The sequence below is a fragment of the Mobula hypostoma genome (genome assembly GCF_963921235.1).
Source record: "Mobula hypostoma chromosome 6 unlocalized genomic scaffold, sMobHyp1.1 SUPER_6_unloc_1, whole genome shotgun sequence".
NCBI classification, from domain to species: Eukaryota; Metazoa; Chordata; class Chondrichthyes; order Myliobatiformes; family Myliobatidae; genus Mobula; species Mobula hypostoma.
Window position 1 is genome coordinate 300956 of NW_026948118.1, and position 19151 is coordinate 320106.

Sequence of the window (19151 nt, forward strand, 5' to 3'; positions counted from 1 at the left end):
AACATTCATAAAAAAAAATTGTTTAAAACATATTACCTTAAAATATTGTTTGATTAAGAATTTTGTGCTTTTTATATAAGGTTTTATTTACTGTAGAGTGTAATGGGTCACATGACCAGAGTTTAATAAGAGCATGACTGTGGCATTATGGGTCAGAACTAACATGGAGGCAGAGAAAGATTTATGGTCCTAAAATAATCTTATTCTGCATGTGCTCCAAGAGGTGCACACGGTAATTGCTATTTTAAAATTTGTTTTCTATTGTGCATAATGTTGTTGATGTGCCTTTACATGGACAGTGTGATACGTTTTCAGTGATTTTATTTGATTTCAGCACACTTCTGTTTTGCTGACGTGTTGAGCCTGTTTATCGGCAGACACTAGCTTGAGAGACTTTAAAAGACTGAGAGATATATGTTTCAAACCCTTTATGTCTTTTATTTTCTTGTAGTTTTCACGGTGTCTGCTGAAGAGAGAGAGAAATAAAAATAAATCTTCAAGGACATCTGTAGGTTGCGTGGCCATTATTTCATGGGACCGGTGCAGTTGCACTATGGGAACTGTACATTCTCCTCTGGTTGCAGTCAAATCCTGGAGGCTTCTACACAATTCTAATAATTCCTCTTATCACTAGTGTTAAACAACTGTGCATCCCAAGCTTTGTAAAACATTGGTTAAAAAGTAAATCACAGAATCCTAGAAACTAATGAAGGATAATTCAGTTCATTGAACTCATGCTTTCAAAGCAGTGAAAGAATATAAACAATTATGTCAACCTTACAGTTGTCAAATACATCACAAAGTTATGGAACTTGATTTCCGGACAATGTTGAAACAGCAGTTTCTTCAAATGATCTGTTTCTATTGCAGATTCTGTCTGCTTAAATGCAAATGGGAAATGCATCCCAACGCATGTTGTCCTTTTTAGTGAAGTAGTAATTGTTCACAGAGCATATTTTTTTCCCATTTATATCAATAGCAACCATGTTCTGCTGTTCGGGGATATGGAAAAACATTGGACGAGGCAATTAAAGAAGGCCTTAATTGGCTTTTGGTTACCATAGCAAAGGATTATGGCAACCTTCAAGAACGGGTTGAAAACGATGTGATGCTGCAGAAGGCACGGGAAGACCAAGAGAAACGAGAACGTGCAGAAAGAGTACGAAAAATCCGAGAGGAGAGGTAAAAGACCAAACAGTTATGCTTGCCTTACTTAAAAATTTCTAATCTTCAACATTATGACTTTTGAAACATTTCTTTCAAGCTCTTTGAAATTTCCCCAGCTTATCATTTTTTAAAATTGCTATTCCCTTCTTTCAGTTACTCTGTCTTTGGGACATCTGTTCTCAAGGTGAGATTTTCCATTCCAGAACATTTGAGATTTCTCTTTCTTTCAAAGAATGGGGTTTTCCTTTCATCACTCGAAGAGTGCCTAGGAACATATCCAGTGAAGAGTTAATCAATCCTGGGACAGCCTTGATTCATGTGTAATCCACATTCTGCTTCCCTGGTGTGGTGCAGCCAGATTTTAAAATCCTATAGATGTTTTGCTGGCATTGAGGCTTTAAATATTGCTTCTGAAACTGAGCCATGTGTGTTGTCTCTACACTCACTCAGTACCATTTGCCAGGATGTTGAAAATGCTGTGTTTATGTTCTGTTTTCAAAGCGCTTCTGCTAGTTGGACTGCAGGATACTTTTGGTCTGCTGCCCACTGGCGGTCCCCTTTGTTTCTAGTCCATTAAGATGTCAAAATTCAACCTTCACATTTCTAAAAATTATGGAAAAGCTCAAGTGTAAATAATATGCATTGAGCAATATTTAAAGAAAAAATGTTTATTAATATAACCAATGAATCTGGGTCACATATAGAGTCCTTATTTTAATGCCTAGTGCACAAAATTCTTATATTCTAAAAGGCATTGATTCTATTAAATGCAATCACAGTCACACAAGTATCTCTCTGGCAGGGTTGCGGGGGGGGGGTTTGAATTTGCCATATTTACCATTCTGGCCTATAAATGACTGACTAGTTCCACACTATCATTGTTAACTCATAAGTCCCACTATCATGTCAGGAGCAGTTGTGTCTCACAGCTGAAGACAATGAAATATGGGTATAAAGCTAACACAAACACTTACAAGGAATTAATTTTCAAAATCTAATCACTGAAGGCAAAAACAATTCACAAGAAAATCACAATCAGGTTTATTATCACCGACATGTGACGTGAAATTTGTTAACCTAGCAGCAGCAGTTCACTGCAATACATAATGTAGCAGAGAGAGAAAAAAATAATAATAAATAAAATAAAACAAATAGACAAGTAAATCAGTTACGTATATTGAATAGGTTGTTAAAAAATGTGCAAAAACAGAAATACTGTATATTAAAAAAGAGTGAGGTAGTGTTCAAAGCTTCAAAGTCCAGTTAGGAATCGGATGGCAGAGGGGAAGAAGCTGTTCCTGAATCGCTGAGTGTGAGCGTTCAGGCTTCTGTATCTCCTACCTGATGATCTTGATATTATTTAAACATTCATGTCTTTGCAGAGAACTGAAAGAAAGGGAAGATGCTAAAAGAGATGGACACCTGTTAAATCAAGATGACAGTGATGAATCAGATCCACAAACAAACCCCTTTCAACCACTACCCAAGATCATTTTTGTGGTGGGTATTGGTGCATCTGCTCAAAATCTTCCTGTCAACTTTTAAGGGTATCCCATTTAAGCTGTCAATTTTAAAATAAACATCAGCTTGTAATGTCTAACTGTAGTTAACGTTAATGTAATCTGATAATTTTAATCTAGTGGTGTCTGTGGCATAATGTAGTTAAAGGTTTATAGTAAAGACTGACTTCACCTTTGACACTTATTGTTTGTTATTCCGTTTCTCCCATTTCTTATTCTCTCCTGACTTCTTGTTCTCTAGTTTGTTTACCTGGCAGTATTTTTGTGTTATTTCTATTTTTCAGACAGGTACAATGTAATTGTTAATTCCTCTGCTATTCCTTATGCTCCTTTCTAAATACTCCTATCTCTGCCTGTAAGGGGCTCAACCTGCCATTACAAGTATTTTCCTTTTTTCTTTCCCCCTCATCCTACAATTTATTTAATGTTCAGACCTTTCAGGTCTTGTATTCTATCTTGCAACTTTTAAACTCGTTTTCATGGTTCAGTGTTGTTAATTTCCAAATGCTCTGGTTCCTGAGATCATTTTAACAGCTTTGTTAGCTTCTTTGGAGTTCATTCTATCTTCATCTCTCTTGTCAACCATGAATGAATCACTTTCCCTGTTGGATTTTGTGCATTAAAAGGATTTTTGTTGTTTGTGATGATGTCAGAATGAAGAGGAAATCAAAGGGCAGAAAGAAAAGAACAATCGAATCCCTAATCGAGACCCTCCACTAAATATTGCAGAACAGGGACCATCTAAGATGGAAAAGAGTACCAGAGATACTGTTCCAAATGATCAGCCACTGAAATTGGGTGCCACTGCAGAAGCAGTAACTGATAAGCTCCAAGTACCTGGATCGCACCGTAAAATGCAAGACTCTGGTAATTAAACAATGTTGCTTGGAAAGTGTAAACAGTGTGTCAAATTCCTATGCAGGGCTATGTTCAGATTTAAAATGGATGTTATGTATCAATCTTCACATTCAAATGTTCATGTTTTGCTGTATATTTACAATTGTGTATTTTAAACAATGACAGGGAAGAAAAAGTCCAAGAAGTTTCGAATGAAGACAAAGAATATTGTAGAACCAGGCAATGTAGGTGATGACTCTGGAAATTTAAGGGTACTTCGTTTGTCTGGTAAGTAAAATACTTCCGGTCTGATACACTCACAGGGAAACAATGTATTGACAGTAAACAGGTTGCTTGAAATGAATTGATTACCAAAAGGAACACATGGATTTCAGTAGTGTGTGTGGATTAACATAAATAATTCTTTATCTGTGAAATTGATATAGTTATTTATTAACAAGATTAGTTAATACATCTTTACTCTTTCTTAGCCGCAGTCCAAAAATCTGATTTCTAATTGTATATATTAGCATAATGTTGGGTAGTTCAAATTAACACAGATCAGGAGAAACCAACCAGTTGCTTTGTGTCTGTTGAACAAGTATGGATGAACAACAGCCACAGTTAAGTGTTTGCTAAAATCTATATAATTGTAATGTAGCAGAACTTTTAAGAAGCAAGTTACTGGTGTGGTAGCAATAAAGAAGGAATATGATACTGTTCTGTCCAAATGAAGGTCTGAGTCCTTTAATATTGTGATGCCGGATATTCAAAGTCATTTCCCCCATGTACTTCACCCGATTGTAAAATGAAATTTCATTGCTTGGTGTTTGTAAAATGAAGAAAATTATTTGCAATAGAATAAATGCCACACACCACTATTTTTAAGCAAATGTCAAATAGGAAGCAAGTATCAGGAACATTTGGTTGTTTCCCCTCATATTCCCTTTTCAATCTCTATTAATTTGTTATTGCACCATTATCATTGAGTGTTGAGACATCAACAATCTGCTGAAGGAACTCAGGAATTTGAGCAGCATCTGAAGTGGGGAAAGAAACAGTTGATGTTGCAGGTGAAAACTCTGCTTCAGGACTAAGAGTGGAATGGCAAGGTAGCCGATGTAAAATTGGGAGGTGAAGAAGTGAGATAGAGGCCGGTAAATGATTGGTGGATCCAAGATTGATGAAGGCTGATGGGCAGATGGAGCCAGGTTGGGGGTTAGGGAGTTTGGAGGTGGGAGAGGAATGGAATTGGAAGACAGAGGCAGGCAGAGAGATGGATGGTGGTGGAAACAAAAAGGAAAATGGAGCCAAGTGGAGGGAAGGGAGAATGAAATTCGACGTGACTAGCAAGGTGATAAACAGGAATATAAAGGCTACCCGCGCTAAAATCTGATAAATAAGGAAGCAGATAATGGGAACTATTAGGGGGTCTTCAGTTGGAGCACGAGGGGGGAAGCAGTGATTTGGTAGGCAAAATCTGAGGCTAGTAGATGGAATGAAATCGGGTGGAGGAGGGGGATGAAAATGAGTGATGAGGGGCTGAAGAAGGATGTATGAAAGGGAACAAAATGGGAGGACTGGAGGTCAATTGGAAAGAGAGAGTGGGGGTTAGGGGAAGTTTACTTGAAACTGGAAAATCAACATTCATCCTATTGGATTGTAGACTACACAGATGCAATATGAGTGTTGTTCCTCTGGTCCTCACCCTAACAGTGGAGAAGGCACGGGAAAGGCCAGTAGGTGTGGTATGAGAAGGAAATGGCACACATCTGGGTGCTTGGGGTGGCCATTGCAGACAGAGCTCAGCTGCTGTGGAGATTAGTTGCATGTGCTTGGTCACACTAATGTAGAGGGAACATATCAGCAGCACCAAATGTAGTCGACAAAATTGGAGGAAGAGTTAAAATGGTATGCACCTGGGAGCTCATCCTTCACCCATCACCCATTGCCGGCTGACTTTTACCGTAGAACTCAATCTCTCGTGTTTTTACTGGCTGTCTTTCCTCTCCACAGCCCCATTGCAGGTTGTTGATTTGAAACACTGAAAAAATCTTTTCCCTCAACAGATACTTCTCAACCTGCAGATCATTTGTTGCTTCAAGAACGGGTTGAAAACGATGTGATGGTGCAGAAGGCACGGGAAGACCAAGAGAAACGAGAACGTGTAGAAAGAGTACGAAAAATCCCAGAGGAGAGGTAAAAGATCAAACAGTTATGCTTGCCTTACTTCAAAAATTTCTAATCTTTAACATTATGACTTTTGAAACATTTTTTTCAAGCTCTTTGAAATTTCCCCAGCTTATCATTTTTTAAAATTGCTATTCCCTTCTTTCAGTTACTCTGTCTTTGGGACATCTGTTCTCAAGGTGAGACTTTCCATTCCAGAACATCTGAGATTTCTCTTTCTTTCAAAGAATGGGGTTTTCCTTTCATCACTCGAAGAGTGCCTAGGAACATATCCAGTGAAGAGTTAATCAATCCTGGGACAGCCTTGATTCATGTGTAATCCACATTCTGCTTCCCTGGTGTGGTGCAGCCAGATTTTAAAATCCTATAGATGTTTTGCTGGCATTGAGGCTTTAAATATTGCTTCTGAAACTGAGCCATGTGTGTTGTCTCTACACTCACTCAGTACCATTTGCCAGGATGTTGAAAATGCTGTGTTTATGTTCTGTTTTCAAAGCGCTTCTGCTAGTTGGACTGCAGGATACTTTTGGTCTGCTGCCCACTGGCGGTCCCCTTTGTTTCTAGTCCATTAAGATGTCAAAATTCAACCTTCACATTTCTAAAAATTATGGAAAAGCTCAAGTGTAAATAATATGCATTGAGCAATATTTAAAGAAAAAATGTTTATTAATATAACCAATGAATCTGGGTCACATATAGAGTCCTTATTTTAATGCCTAGTGCACAAAATTCTTATATTCTAAAAGGCATTGATTCTATTAAATGCAATCACAGTCACACAAGTATCTCTCTGGCAGGGTTGCAGTGGGGGGGTTTGAATTTGCCATATTTACCATTCTGGCCTATAAATGACTGACTAGTTCCACACTATCGTTGTTAACTCATAAATCCCACTATCATGTCAGGAGCAGTTGTGTCTCACAGCCGAAGACAATGAAATATGGGTATAAAGCTAACACAAACACTTACAAGGAATTAATTTTCAAAATCTAATCACTGAAGGCAAAAACAATTCACAAGAAAATCACAATCAGGTTTATTATCACCGACATGTGACGTGAAATTTGTTAACCTAGCAGCAGCAGTTCACTGCAATACATAATGTAGCAGAGAGAGAAAAAAATAATAGTAAATAAAATAAAACAAATAGACAAGTAAATCAGTTAAGTATATTGAATAGGTTGTTAAAAAATGTGCAAAAACAGAAATACTGTATATTAAAAAAGAGTGAGGTAGTGTTCAAAGCTTCAAAGTCCAGTTAGGAATCGGATGGCAGAGGGGAAGAAGCTGTTCCTGAATCGCTGAGTGTGAGCGTTCAGGCTTCTGTATCTCCTACCTGATGATCTTGATATTATTTAAACATTCATGTCTTTGCAGAGAACTGAAAGAAAGGGAAGATGCTAAAAGAGATGGACACCTGTTAAATCAAGATGACAGTGATGAATCAGATCCACAAACAAACCCCTTTCAACCACTACCCAAGATCATTTTTGTGGTGGGTATTGGTGCATCTGCTCAAAATCTTCCTGTCAACTTTTAAGGGTATCCCATTTAAGCTGTCAATTTTAAAATAAACATCAGCTTGTAATGTCTAACTGTAGTTAACGTTAATGTAATCTGATAATTTTAATCTAGTGGTGTCTGTGGCATAATGTAGTTAAAGGTTTATAGTAAAGACTGACTTCACCTTTGACACTTATTGTTTGTTATTCCGTTTCTCCCATTTCTTATTCTCTCCTGACTTCTTGTTCTCTAGTTTGTTTACCTGGCAGTATTTTTGTGTTATTTCTATTTTTCAGACAGGTACAAAGTAATTGTTAATTCCTCTGCTATTCCTTATGCTCCTTTCTAAATACTCCTATCTCTGCCTGTAAGGGGCTCAACCTGCCATTACAAGTATTTTCCTTTTTTCTTTCCCCCTCATCCTACAATTTATTTAATGTTCAGACCTTTCAGGTCTTGTATTCTATCTTGCAACTTTTAAACTCGTTTTCATGGTTCAGTGTTGTTAATTTCCAAATGCTCTGGTTCCTGAGATCATTTTAACAGCTTTGTTAGCTTCTTTGGAGTTCATTCTATCTTCATCTCTCTTGTCAACCATGAATGAATCACTTTCCCTGTTGGATTTTGTGCATTAAAAGGATTTTTGTTGTTTGTGATGATGTCAGAATGAAGAGGAAATCAAAGGGCAGAAAGAAAAGAACAATCGAATCCCTAATCGAGACCCTCCACTAAATATTGCAGAACAGGGACCATCTAAGATGGAAAAGAGTACCAGAGATACTGTTCCAAATGATCAGCCACTGAAATTGGGTGCCACTGCAGAAGCAGTAACTGATAAGCTCCAAGTACCTGGATCGCACCGTAAAATGCAAGACTCTGGTAATTAAACAATGTTGCTTGGAAAGTGTAAACAGTGTGTCAAATTCCTATGCAGGGCTATGTTCAGATTTAAAATGGATGTTATGTATCAATCTTCACATTCAAATGTTCATGTTTTGCTGTATATTTACAATTGTGTATTTTAAACAATGACAGGGAAGAAAAAGTCCAAGAAGTTTCGAATGAAGACAAAGAATATTGTAGAACCAGGCAATGTAGGTGATGACTCTGGAAATTTAAGGGTACTTCGTTTGTCTGGTAAGTAAAATACTTCCGGTCTGATACACTCACAGGGAAACAATGTATTGACAGTAAACAGGTTGCTTGAAATGAATTGATTACCAAAAGGAACACATGGATTTCAGTAGTGTGTGTGGATTAACATAAATAATTCTTTATCTGTGAAATTGATATAGTTATTTATTAACAAGATTAGTTAATACATCTTTACTCTTTCTTAGCCGCAGTCCAAAAATCTGATTTCTAATTGTATATATTAGCATAATGTTGGGTAGTTCAAATTAACACAGATCAGGAGAAACCAACCAGTTGCTTTGTGTCTGTTGAACAAGTATGGATGAACAACAGCCACAGTTAAGTGTTTGCTAAAATCTATATAATTGTAATGTAGCAGAACTTTTAAGAAGTAAGTTACTGGTGAGGTAGCAATAAAGAAGGAATATGATACTGTTCTGTCCAAATGAAGGTCTGAGTCCTTTAATATTGTGATGCCGGATATTCAAAGTCATTTTCCCCCATGTACTTCACCCGATTGTAAAATGAAATTTCATTGCTTGGTGTTTGTAAAATGAAGAAAATTATTTGCAATAGAATAAATGCCACACACCACTTTTAATGGAAGGTTATGACCTGAAGCATGCTCCCTGACCTGCTTAGTATTTCCAGTACTTTCTGTTTGTATACCCAAGTTCAGGATTGTTCTCTGCTCTGAAATGAAATATTTAACAAAATTATATCTATATTTGGTCTTCTCAATGTGCATTGACTTGCTAGTTATAGTAGTATTATATTTTCATACTTCATTGGTAGCACTTTATGTAAAGGTAGAATTTTAAGTTTTATCCATTGGCTCTACTGGTATATCCCATTGTAGACATTATTGAAAGCAGGTTCTGCTATAAATGTAGTCAAGAGTTGTACTTGAATGATCCCCTGATGGGGTATTTTGGCAGATCAGCTGAATTCAATGCTTGCAGCAGAGGTACACTTATTAGGTGTAAATTTTTTGGTAAAAGTTATCATAACCTCCAGAAAACTGAACGGAAATAAGGAAAACATAGTATGTTAATAAACAATTAGGAATCTTATTCTCTTGTAGTCTTTCAGGTTACCTAATTGTCCTTGTAATTATTTACAGTGGAACACTACTTGTATGAAAATGAAACATTTATCCACAAGTTTACACCCTTTATCTGGTCTTTTTAATAGTAAGTCATACAGAAACAGTAGATATAGTTCTCCACACCATGCGCATCTCTCTTGCACAGATACATATGTTCCTGGGCGATTATATGATCTCTCTTCCATGGCTTCAATTAAGTAAAGGCCCCTGTAACATCCTTAAAAATTTTTAATAATATTTAACTAAATGAAGTCCTTAGTGATCTCAGTTTGAAAATTCATATGATGATTGCTCATAGGGCAGTTAATGCATTTTCATTGGAGAATAATTGATTGGCTGAGGTGTCAAAATATAAATTAACATGGTTTGTTGAGAAATGCACAGAGCAATGCAATAAAATTCTGTAACACAAGAGATTCTGCAGATGCTGGAAATACCTGCAGGTCAGACAGTGTCTGGAAATGAATAAACAGTTGACATTGAATCCTGATGAACTGTTTCAGCTCAAAACGTTGACTGTTTATTCATTTCCATAAACACTATCCCGTAATGTCAGTAGGGCTAAATGTATAAAAGATATCTTGCTGATGGCGACCTACTCCCTACACAGAAGTTCAATGGCATGTTTTCGGACGAAATGCAATTGGCACAATTGCTTTGTAGTTTTGATTCTACTTAGAAAACTTTATTGTTTCTACAATTAACTTGGTGTATTTTCCATGTAACCTGTTTTGCAGATTTTTACACTAAGCCATTGTCACCAGTACCAACAAGTCAGAAATCAGACTCTGAGGCCGATGATGTCTGAAGGTCTCGGCGGTCTGAAGGTCGTGATTCTCTTTAAACAGAAAAAATTGTATGTATAGTCACGACATAAAAAAAGTTGTTTTATGAAATCAGGAAAGACCTGTGGGACCTACCACTAAGAAGAAAAAGAATTGAATATTGCTCCAGAAATTGATCCTTTGTACTGAAAAACACTGGCATGTTAGCAATGCAAAAAATGACAGACTTTGAGGAAAGTTTTTTACAGAGCTTTTGAAAACTGGCAGAGTAAAATAGTTGCAACAAAAATCAGCTTTAATATAGTACAAACCACCATGAAGTCTTCGGAGCTTAATGGAGATAGAAGAGACTGCAAATGCTGGAAATCGGGAGCAACACAAAGTTGGAGGAGCTCAATAAGTCAGGCAACGTCAATGAAGGGAAAATGTATACACACCTTTGAACTGTTGGGCTGCTTCTGGTTAAGCTCCAATAACTACTTTAAGATGTCATTAAAGTGGTTCATTCTCAGCAAACAGAAATCACATCTATGTTGATTATGGTCAAGTGAAGAATTGTTACAGTTGGAACTTGGGCTTCCCATTCTGAGATGGCGATATATGTTTTTCCAGAGAGCACTTTTTAATATAGGTATGTTGGTGGTCACTAAAGGTATATGTGCAATTTAAGCTTTATCTTCATAACTGAAGAGTCCATTTTACTCTGCAATCAAGAGTTTTCAGAGACTATCTGATACCTTTACACATCTGTCAAAGATGTCTTCAAGCACTTTAGTTTTCAAGCACTTTACATACCTTTCAAAATAAAGAATCATTAAGTTTCAGAAAATACTAGTTTTTAAAAGGATTCCTGTTAAATTGCTAAAGCACCATATGGGTTTAAATTGTAAAATTGAAATTTCATTTGAATAAACTTTTTACTTTCAAAACTACTGTATTTAGAATCCAATGAGATGTTGAAAATACCCATGATTGTCACTTCAGTTTGAGAGTAATGAGATAGTTTGCTTGTGTTTTCTGAGAAAGAAGTTGTTAACATCACAACTACGATCAGCTCAACAGTATATATTATGTCATGAATTGTTTTTATTCCACTTTTCCAATATCCCTTTCTGTATGTATTTTTAAACTACATCAATCACAAAGCTATTGAACAGTTGTATATTCTCATACAGTAACTGAATCCTAATGGGTTTTCTTCAATGAAACATTTAACATTCAAGCATTGTTTCATCAGTTAAAATGATCACAACAAATCCAAATATATTTCAGTGCAAGATAACATTTTTCAAATGCAGTTGGTGCTTAGTTAGATTTTGTACATCTCATAAATTTATAAATTTTGAAATTTTCATGAATTTTGTTTTTCTGAAACTGTACAGTAGATGAGTCCCAACCCTTTAAATACTGTCTTCTCCCAATAATACAACCTGGTTCACCTGAAGACATTGTTTCATATTTAGAGTACAAATGTCAGCAACCATCAGGTATCTTGCTGAGTAGGGACGTTATATGTTATAAGCCTGAACATATTTTTGTCACACAAATACCTAGCTGATATGAATGAAGAATTGCAACATTGCAACTCAAACCAAAGCTGTTTTCCAAAATTCACACTTGAAATCCCATGGATAGTTCTCAAATAATTCCCTGTGCTCTGGCATCACTTGCTTTACCTTCCCCTCCCACTGATCCACATATTTGTCATGATCTAGGGCTAAATCTGTGACTTGTTTGTACAGAATACAACTAATACAGTGGCATGTAAAAGTTTGGGCACCCTGGTCAAAATTTCTGTTACTGTGAATAGCTAAATAGTAAAATGTCTTGTACTCAGAAACTGATGTCTGATATGTTAATAGGTTATTAGTAACCTTCAGGGCTCAATTTCTTAATTGAAAATTTCATGATGTTTTTGAAATAAAAGAATTACTCTTAAAAGCGCTGGAGAGTGTTTTCTCTATATTTATAAGTTTGGAGACTGACGTCTTTTTGCCCTTAAAATGAATACTATTCAGAAAACATCTCTGAAGATCACTATCAAGTGTCCTGAATCAACTCCAAATTACATTCCCATTTCATCACTTACAAGATAATAGATTTTGCTGTTAGAGAAAGGAGAATCGGTTGATGTTGTGTACTTGGATTTTCAGAAGGTGCCACAAATGAGGCTGCTTAACAAGGTGCAAGCCCATAGTAGTACAGGGAAGATTCTAGCATGGATAAAGCAGTGGCTGACTGGCAGAAGGCAAAGATTGAGAGTAAAGGGTGTCTTTTCTGACTGGCTGCCGGTGACTAGTGGTGTTTCACAGGGGTCTGTGTTGGGACGGATTCTTTTTACATTATATGTTAATAATTTGGATGATACAATTGAGGAGTTTGCAAAGTTTGCAGACAATACAAAGATAGGTGGAGCAGCAGATAGTTCTGAGGAAGTAGAGAGGCTACAGAAGGACTTGGATTTGGAGAATGGCCAAAGAAGTAGCAAATGGAATATAGTGTCAGGAAGTGTATGGTCATGCACTTTGGTAGAAGAAATGAAAGGTTTGACAATTTTCTAGAGAGGAAATACAAGCACCTGAGGTGCAAAGGGACTTGTGCAAGATTCCCAAAAGATTAATTTGCAGGTAGAGTCAGGTAAGGATGTTAGCATTCATTTTAAGAGGGCTAGAATATAAAAACAAGGATGTAATATTGAGCCTTTATAAAACATTGATGAGGCCTCACTTGTAGTATTGTGAGCAGTTTTGAGCCCCTTATAGAAAGGATGTGCTGGAGCTGGAGAATGTTCATGAAAATGATTCCAGGTTTGAGGGGGTTGTCATATAAGGAGTGTTGAATGGGTCTGTGCCTGCTTCACTGGTATTGAGAAGAGTGAGGGGTGACCTCATTGAAACCAATCGAATGGTGAAAGGCCTTGATAGAGTAGATGTGGATAGAATGTTTCCTCTGGTGGGACAGTCTAAGACCAGAGGACACAGCCTTGGAATAAAGGGGTGTCTTTTTAGAACAGAAATGAGATTTCTTTAGCCAGAGAGTGGTGAATCTGTGGAATTCGTTGCCACAGGCAGCTGTGGAGGACAAGTCTATATGTATACTTAAGGCAGAGGTTGATGGAATCTTGATTGGTCAGGGCATTAAGGGATATGTGGAGAAGGCAGGAGATTGGGGCTGAGAAGAAAAATGGATCAGCCATGAAATGACAGCAGACTTGATGGGCCAAATGGCCTAATTCTACTTCTATGTCTTAAGGGTTTATATCTGGACTGAGACTTATCATTGGCAATGCAGAAATACCACTGCTGTAGTAGCAGTTAATGTAGATAATGCTGTTCCTTGCACATAATTTTAAAATATTTGCAGCTATCCTTGTATTCAAGACCTTGTTGTTCCTGTTATGTTCTCTGATCCCTGATTGATTCTGTTACTTTTACAAGACATCCATGGGAGCATTAGTTGATGCATTTTAAGAGAGTCACCCTTGTGATATGAAAGGAACGCCAGATAATACTGTTGAGGTTAAAGTATTTATCCTGTGAAATCCTTCCAAGGTATGAAACTTTGTCCCTGTCCATGTTCTCATTAATGTGTGGGCCGCTTGGTAATTTAATTATTCATTAATTGTATACAAAAAAATGTACATCACCCAATTATACTCAATTGTTTACTGCAAGTGGGACATGTTGTTCACTTGATCCTGGACCACTTCCCAGCACAATCATGAAGAAGGCATACCAATGGCTCCATGTTGTTAGGAGTTTGAAGAGACTTCGTATATCACCAAAGACTCTTGCAATCTCAATAGATCTGTAGTGGAAAGCTTGGTATGGATGCTCCAATGCACAGGATTGCAAGAGGCTATAGGCTCAGCCGCCTTTATCATGGGCACAGCCTCCCAACTGTAGAGGACATATTCAAGAGGCAATGCCTTAACAAGGTGGCATATCATCAAGGACCCTTGCTATCTGGTCCATGTCCTTTCGCTACTACCATAGAGGAGGAGAAACAGGACTTTGAAGACCCACACAATGATTTAGGAGCAGCTTATCCCATGCAAACGTTATGTCTTTCACTGTTCTGCTGCTGTAAAACACCAAATTTCATGTCATATAAGATGGTATTACAGGGCAGATGGTGTTAAAGATGCAATGATTTCCCCTAAACTTTCCAAGAAGTACAATATCCCCACTGATCCTAGGGAATCCTCGCCTATTCACAAAGGACCATTTAGGATGGCGGCCAAAGTCCCAAGTCCTTGCATTCACAAGATACAGTGGTCCAAGGTAAACTCTGTATAAACTGACCGCTAACTTGTCAGCTCTCATTGGCCTCAACGGTCATCTGGTAAACGACAGAACGGAAGCAGAAACTAGTCATTCTCCACGGTGAGGAGTTGTTTATCCTCAAATCCCCTACTCCCTTGTAATTTAAAAAACAGAACTGTTCGGGCGATCTGGAGAGGAGCAAGTGGTAAAATCCAGAGAGAGCTCCTGCGCTCTGGTGTCATCAATCGCTAGCTCTAACAGATGGGTGGGTTGTGACAACCCCGACCATGGCTCCGATGGGGAGAAACTGCACTTCATAGAAGCAGAAAGGCTATCGGGGCGGGGTGAGGCGAGGCGGGCGAACGGTCCGAGGGTGGGCAGTTGGGCCGTCCAGTTGGGGGCGCCCGAGGCCGCGGCCCGCCACGATGCAAGGCTCTGCAGGCGGTGTGAAGGGCTCCCGATTAGCTTCACTTCCTTGGCGGCTGGGTCAGACGCGCGGCCTTGCATTCGGAACCCAGGCACAGGTACAGAGACAGGATACACCGCTGACGAGGCTGGGCACAGGCCCGGTTGCTGAGACGCCAAGAGAGAACTGGGAGGGGATGCTTTCTGATGGAAAAGTTGGAGAGGGGAGGCCAGGGCTTTGGATTTCGCTGGTTGAATGGGAGGAATGTGTGGTTAGCGTAGAAGTTAGTTTTAATTTAAGAAACCAGAAATCCCAAGTTGAAAATCTGCAATTTACAAGTATACAGTAAATGGGAGGGCGCTTAAGTAAAGTTGATGAACAGAGAAAATTTGGGGTTCAAGACCATAGTTTCCTGAAAGTCAAAATACTAGTTGATAAATGTCTGAGCAGGTAGTAATACTCCCTTTTTAAACCATTAAAATATTTAAAAATCTGCAGATGCTGGAAATAGAAAACAACACACACAAAATGCTGGAGGAACTTAAAACCTCGGTTTACCACAACTTTATAAACAAATGCCAGACATCCCACCCTGCAAAAACTCATTTCAGGGAGGCATCACCACCATTTCAGGGAGGTAGCACCCCCGCCCCCCGCAACCCCATATTCCTCCCCCCTCCCCCGTCGACCTCCAAGGGTGTATGTAATACTTTGTTTAGTGATTTTGTCTAATCTGTAAACCAAGTTGGGTATATGCAGAAAATGTGACATTAAAATATGTACTTATATTATCATGTTTATAAGCAAGTCTACAGGGAGTTTGGCCTCATCACGTAGGACAGCAATAGCGTAGTTCCTTAGCAGCCAGCCAGCTAGTTTAAATAACGTTAGCTATGCTAATGAACGAATGACACCTGTTAAACTCACCTCAACATGCTTTTACATTTTAACCCACCATGGGCAATAGAAAAGTCACTGTTGCAAACAGTGCAGCGAGCAGCACTGTCATTATCTTTGAGGTCGACTGTAAAGCCCCCCCACAAAGAAAACTGATAGGTCTACTCAGCAGGAGTCCCCAACATTTATTGCCCCGCAGACCGGGCCGCGAGGAAACGATATTATTTGGCGATATGAGTCAGCGGCACCTTTCCTCATTCCCTGTCACGCCCACAGTTGAGCTTGAACACACGCGAGGTCATTACCCGCGCGTCGTCCATGTCAGCGCGGGAAGATGATCAACTCCTCGAGCTTGCAAATGACGGCGGGCTGAAAAGTGTGTTTGACATAACATCTCTGTTGGCATTCTGGATTAAAGTCAAGGCTAAATATCCTGAGATAGTCAGGAAAGCACTGAAAACATTGCTTCCATTTCCAACATATCTCTGCAATGAATGCAACGAAAACTAAATTGCGGAATAGACTGGACATAAGGAACCCCCTTCGAGTATCGCTGTCTCCCATCACCCCCGATAGGACCGTCTTGTTGCAGGGAAACAAGCCCAGGGCTCCCACTGATTCAGCGATATTGGTGTGTTGAAATGATTTTTATTTTCCCCGTATGAACATATAGTGCCGTGTGTTTAATATCCAAACATTACTTAAAATGTTATGATGCTATTGACTGTTCGTGTGTGCTAGAAAGCGGGTCGCCACATAACCCCCCCCCCCCACCTCAGAACCGGCGATACTTCCCCAATGTCCACAGTCTGGATCGGCCTCTGTTTGGCAGGCCTGCCCCCGTGCCGCGGTACCTGAGCCTGGACCGGCTGCGCCAAGTCCACATGGGCCGGTTTGAGTCGGTCCACTGTGAAAACCACCTCTCTCCCCCCAATGTCCAGCACGAACGTGGACACGTTGTTCCTGATCACCTTAAACGGCCCCTCGTAGGGCCGCTGTAGCGGTGCCCGGTGTCCGCCCCGTCGTACAAAAAGAAACTTACAGTTCTGCAGGTCTTTGGGTACGCAGGTCGGGCTCTGTCCGTGCTGTGAAGTGGGGATGGGGGCCAGGTTACCGAGCCTCTCCCGTAGTCTGTCCAGGACTGCTGTGGGTGGGTTCGAACTGCTGCGGCGGAGCCTTGGTGTGCCGCTGCACCTTGGCCGTTTGCCTAAGACTGGACCGGCTGCGCCAAGTTCACATGGGCCAGTTTGAGTCGGTCCACTGTGAAAACCACCTCTCTCCCCCAAATGTCCAGCACGAACGTGGACACGTTGTTCCTGATCACCTTAAACGGCCCCTCGTAGGGCCGCTGTAGCGATGCCCGTTTGGACTTGATTGGAAGGCGGAATTCACTCAGGCGGGAGTAGAGCTGGTGGACGTGAGACAGATGCTCTTGACGACTACTGCTGGCTATGATGATGTCGTCCAAATAGATGAATGCAAAGTCCAGGTCACGTCCCACCGCGTCCATTAGCCGCTAGAAAGTCTGTGCGGCATTCTTCAAGCCGAACGGCAGTCGGAGGAGTTCAGAAAGTCCAAACGGGGTGATGAGTGATGTTTTGGGGATGTCGTCCGGATTTAGCGGGATTTGATGGTATCCCCGGACGAGGTCTACCTTGGAAAAGATCCTTGCGCCGTGTAGGTTTGCTGCGAAGTCTTGAATGTGCGGCACAGGGTAGCGGTCTGGCGTTGTAGCCTCGTTCAGTCTGCAGTAATCACCGCATGGTCTCCAGCCCCCCGTTGCCTTGGGCACCATGTGCAGGGGGGAGGCCCATGGGCTGTCGGACTGTCGTATGATCCCCAATGCCTCCATCATCTTGAACTCCTCCTTCGCCAGTCGGAGCTTGGCCGGGGGAAGCCTTCGAGCATGGGCGTGGAGGGGTGTTCCCTGGGTCGGGATATGGTGCTGTACTCCGTGTCTGGGCATGGCTGCCGTGAACTGCGGTGTCAGTACTGATGGGAAATCCGCCAGGACCCTGGTGAATTCATCGTTGGACAGCGTGATGGAGTCCAGGTGTGGGGCTGGCAACTTTGCTTCACCCAGGGAGAACATTTGAAAAGTCTTGGCGTGGACTAATCGCTTCCCTTGCAGGTGGACCAGCAGGCTGTGGGCCTGTAGAAAATCCGCCCCCAGGAGTGGTTGGGCCACGGAGGCCAGTGTGAAGCCCCACGTGAACCGGCTGGAGCTGAATTGTAGCCGCACCGTGCGGGTGCCGTAGGTTGGTATTGTGCTGCCATTTGCGGCCCTCAGGGTGGGTCCCGGTTCTCTGTTGCGGGTGTTGTAACACATTGGAAATAAAATGCTGATTTCCGCTCCGGTGTCGACCAAAAATCGGCGTCCCGACTGCTTGTCCCAGACGTACAGGAGGCTGTCCTGATGGCCAGCCGCCGTAGCCATCAGCGGCGGCTGGGCCTTGGCGTTTCCCAGGAATTTGCAGGGTGGTCTACAGCGGCGGGCCTCTGTGCCCCACCACTGGTGGTAGAAGCACCATTGTTCGCTGGGCTCTGCTGCCGGGCCTGGCCTGGTCTGTCGTTGAGCACGCGGCTTGGTGATCTGTGCGACGGATGCCCCTCTCTCCTTCTTAGCATTCCACAGCGCATCTGCCCGGGCCGCCACCTCCTGGGGGTCGCTGAAATCTGTGTCGGCCAGCAACAGGCATATGTCCTCGGGCAGTTGCTCTAGGAACGCCAGCTCAAACATGAGGCAGGGTTTGTGTCTTTCAGCCAGGGCCAGCATCTCGTTCATTAATGCCGACGGCGGCCTGTCTCCCAAAACATCCAGGTGCATTAAGCGGCGTGCTCATTCGCGCCGTGAGAGTCCGAAAGTCCTTATGAGCAGGGCTTTGAATGCTGTGTATTTGCCGTTCTCCGGGGGCGACTGTATAAACTCCTCAACTTGTGCAGCAGTCTCTTGGTCGAGGGAGCTCAGCACGTAGTAGTAACGAGTGGACTCCGAGATTATCTGCCAAATGTGGAATTGTGCTTCTGCCTGTTCAAACCACAGACGAAGTCTCAGTGGCCAAAAGCTTGGGAGTTTTAATGAAACTGCATGAACAGATGCGGCGTCGGTCATCTCTGGTCCAAATATCGTTTGGGCCGTCGGGGTCACCAAATGTAGCGGTGTGCTACACACAGCGCTAGAATAACCACACGGAGTCGGTGAGTTGGAGGTGCGATAAAGAGATTTATTCAAACTTCGCGGCCTGCTTTAAAGCCTTACCGTTCCCGCCCTCCCTGGGGCGGGACTGCTGTGGGGAATGCATATTCCCAGACCCTTTCCACGCGCGGGATTTTCCCCCT

General features: G+C 41.1%; 1 protein-coding gene across 2 annotated transcripts in view; it reads left to right on the top strand.

Annotated features, from left to right (window-relative positions):
* Nucleotides 1-10512, top strand: part of LOC134341134 (ADP-ribosylation factor-like protein 13B) — a 67214-nt gene extending 56702 nt beyond the window's left edge. For both annotated transcript variants that reach the window (XM_063038906.1, XM_063038907.1), the window contains 9 exons: nt 980-1182; nt 2550-2667; nt 3341-3554; nt 3711-3812; nt 5594-5723; nt 7092-7209; nt 7883-8096; nt 8253-8354; nt 10197-10512. In XM_063038906.1, coding sequence (XP_062894976.1) covers nt 980-1182; nt 2550-2667; nt 3341-3554; nt 3711-3812; nt 5594-5723; nt 7092-7209; nt 7883-8096; nt 8253-8354; nt 10197-10267 — 1272 coding nt within the window. In that variant the 3' untranslated portion in view covers nt 10268-10512. The remainder of the gene's footprint in view (nt 1-979; nt 1183-2549; nt 2668-3340; nt 3555-3710; nt 3813-5593; nt 5724-7091; nt 7210-7882; nt 8097-8252; nt 8355-10196) is intronic.
* Nucleotides 10513-19151: the final 8639 nt, after the last annotated feature.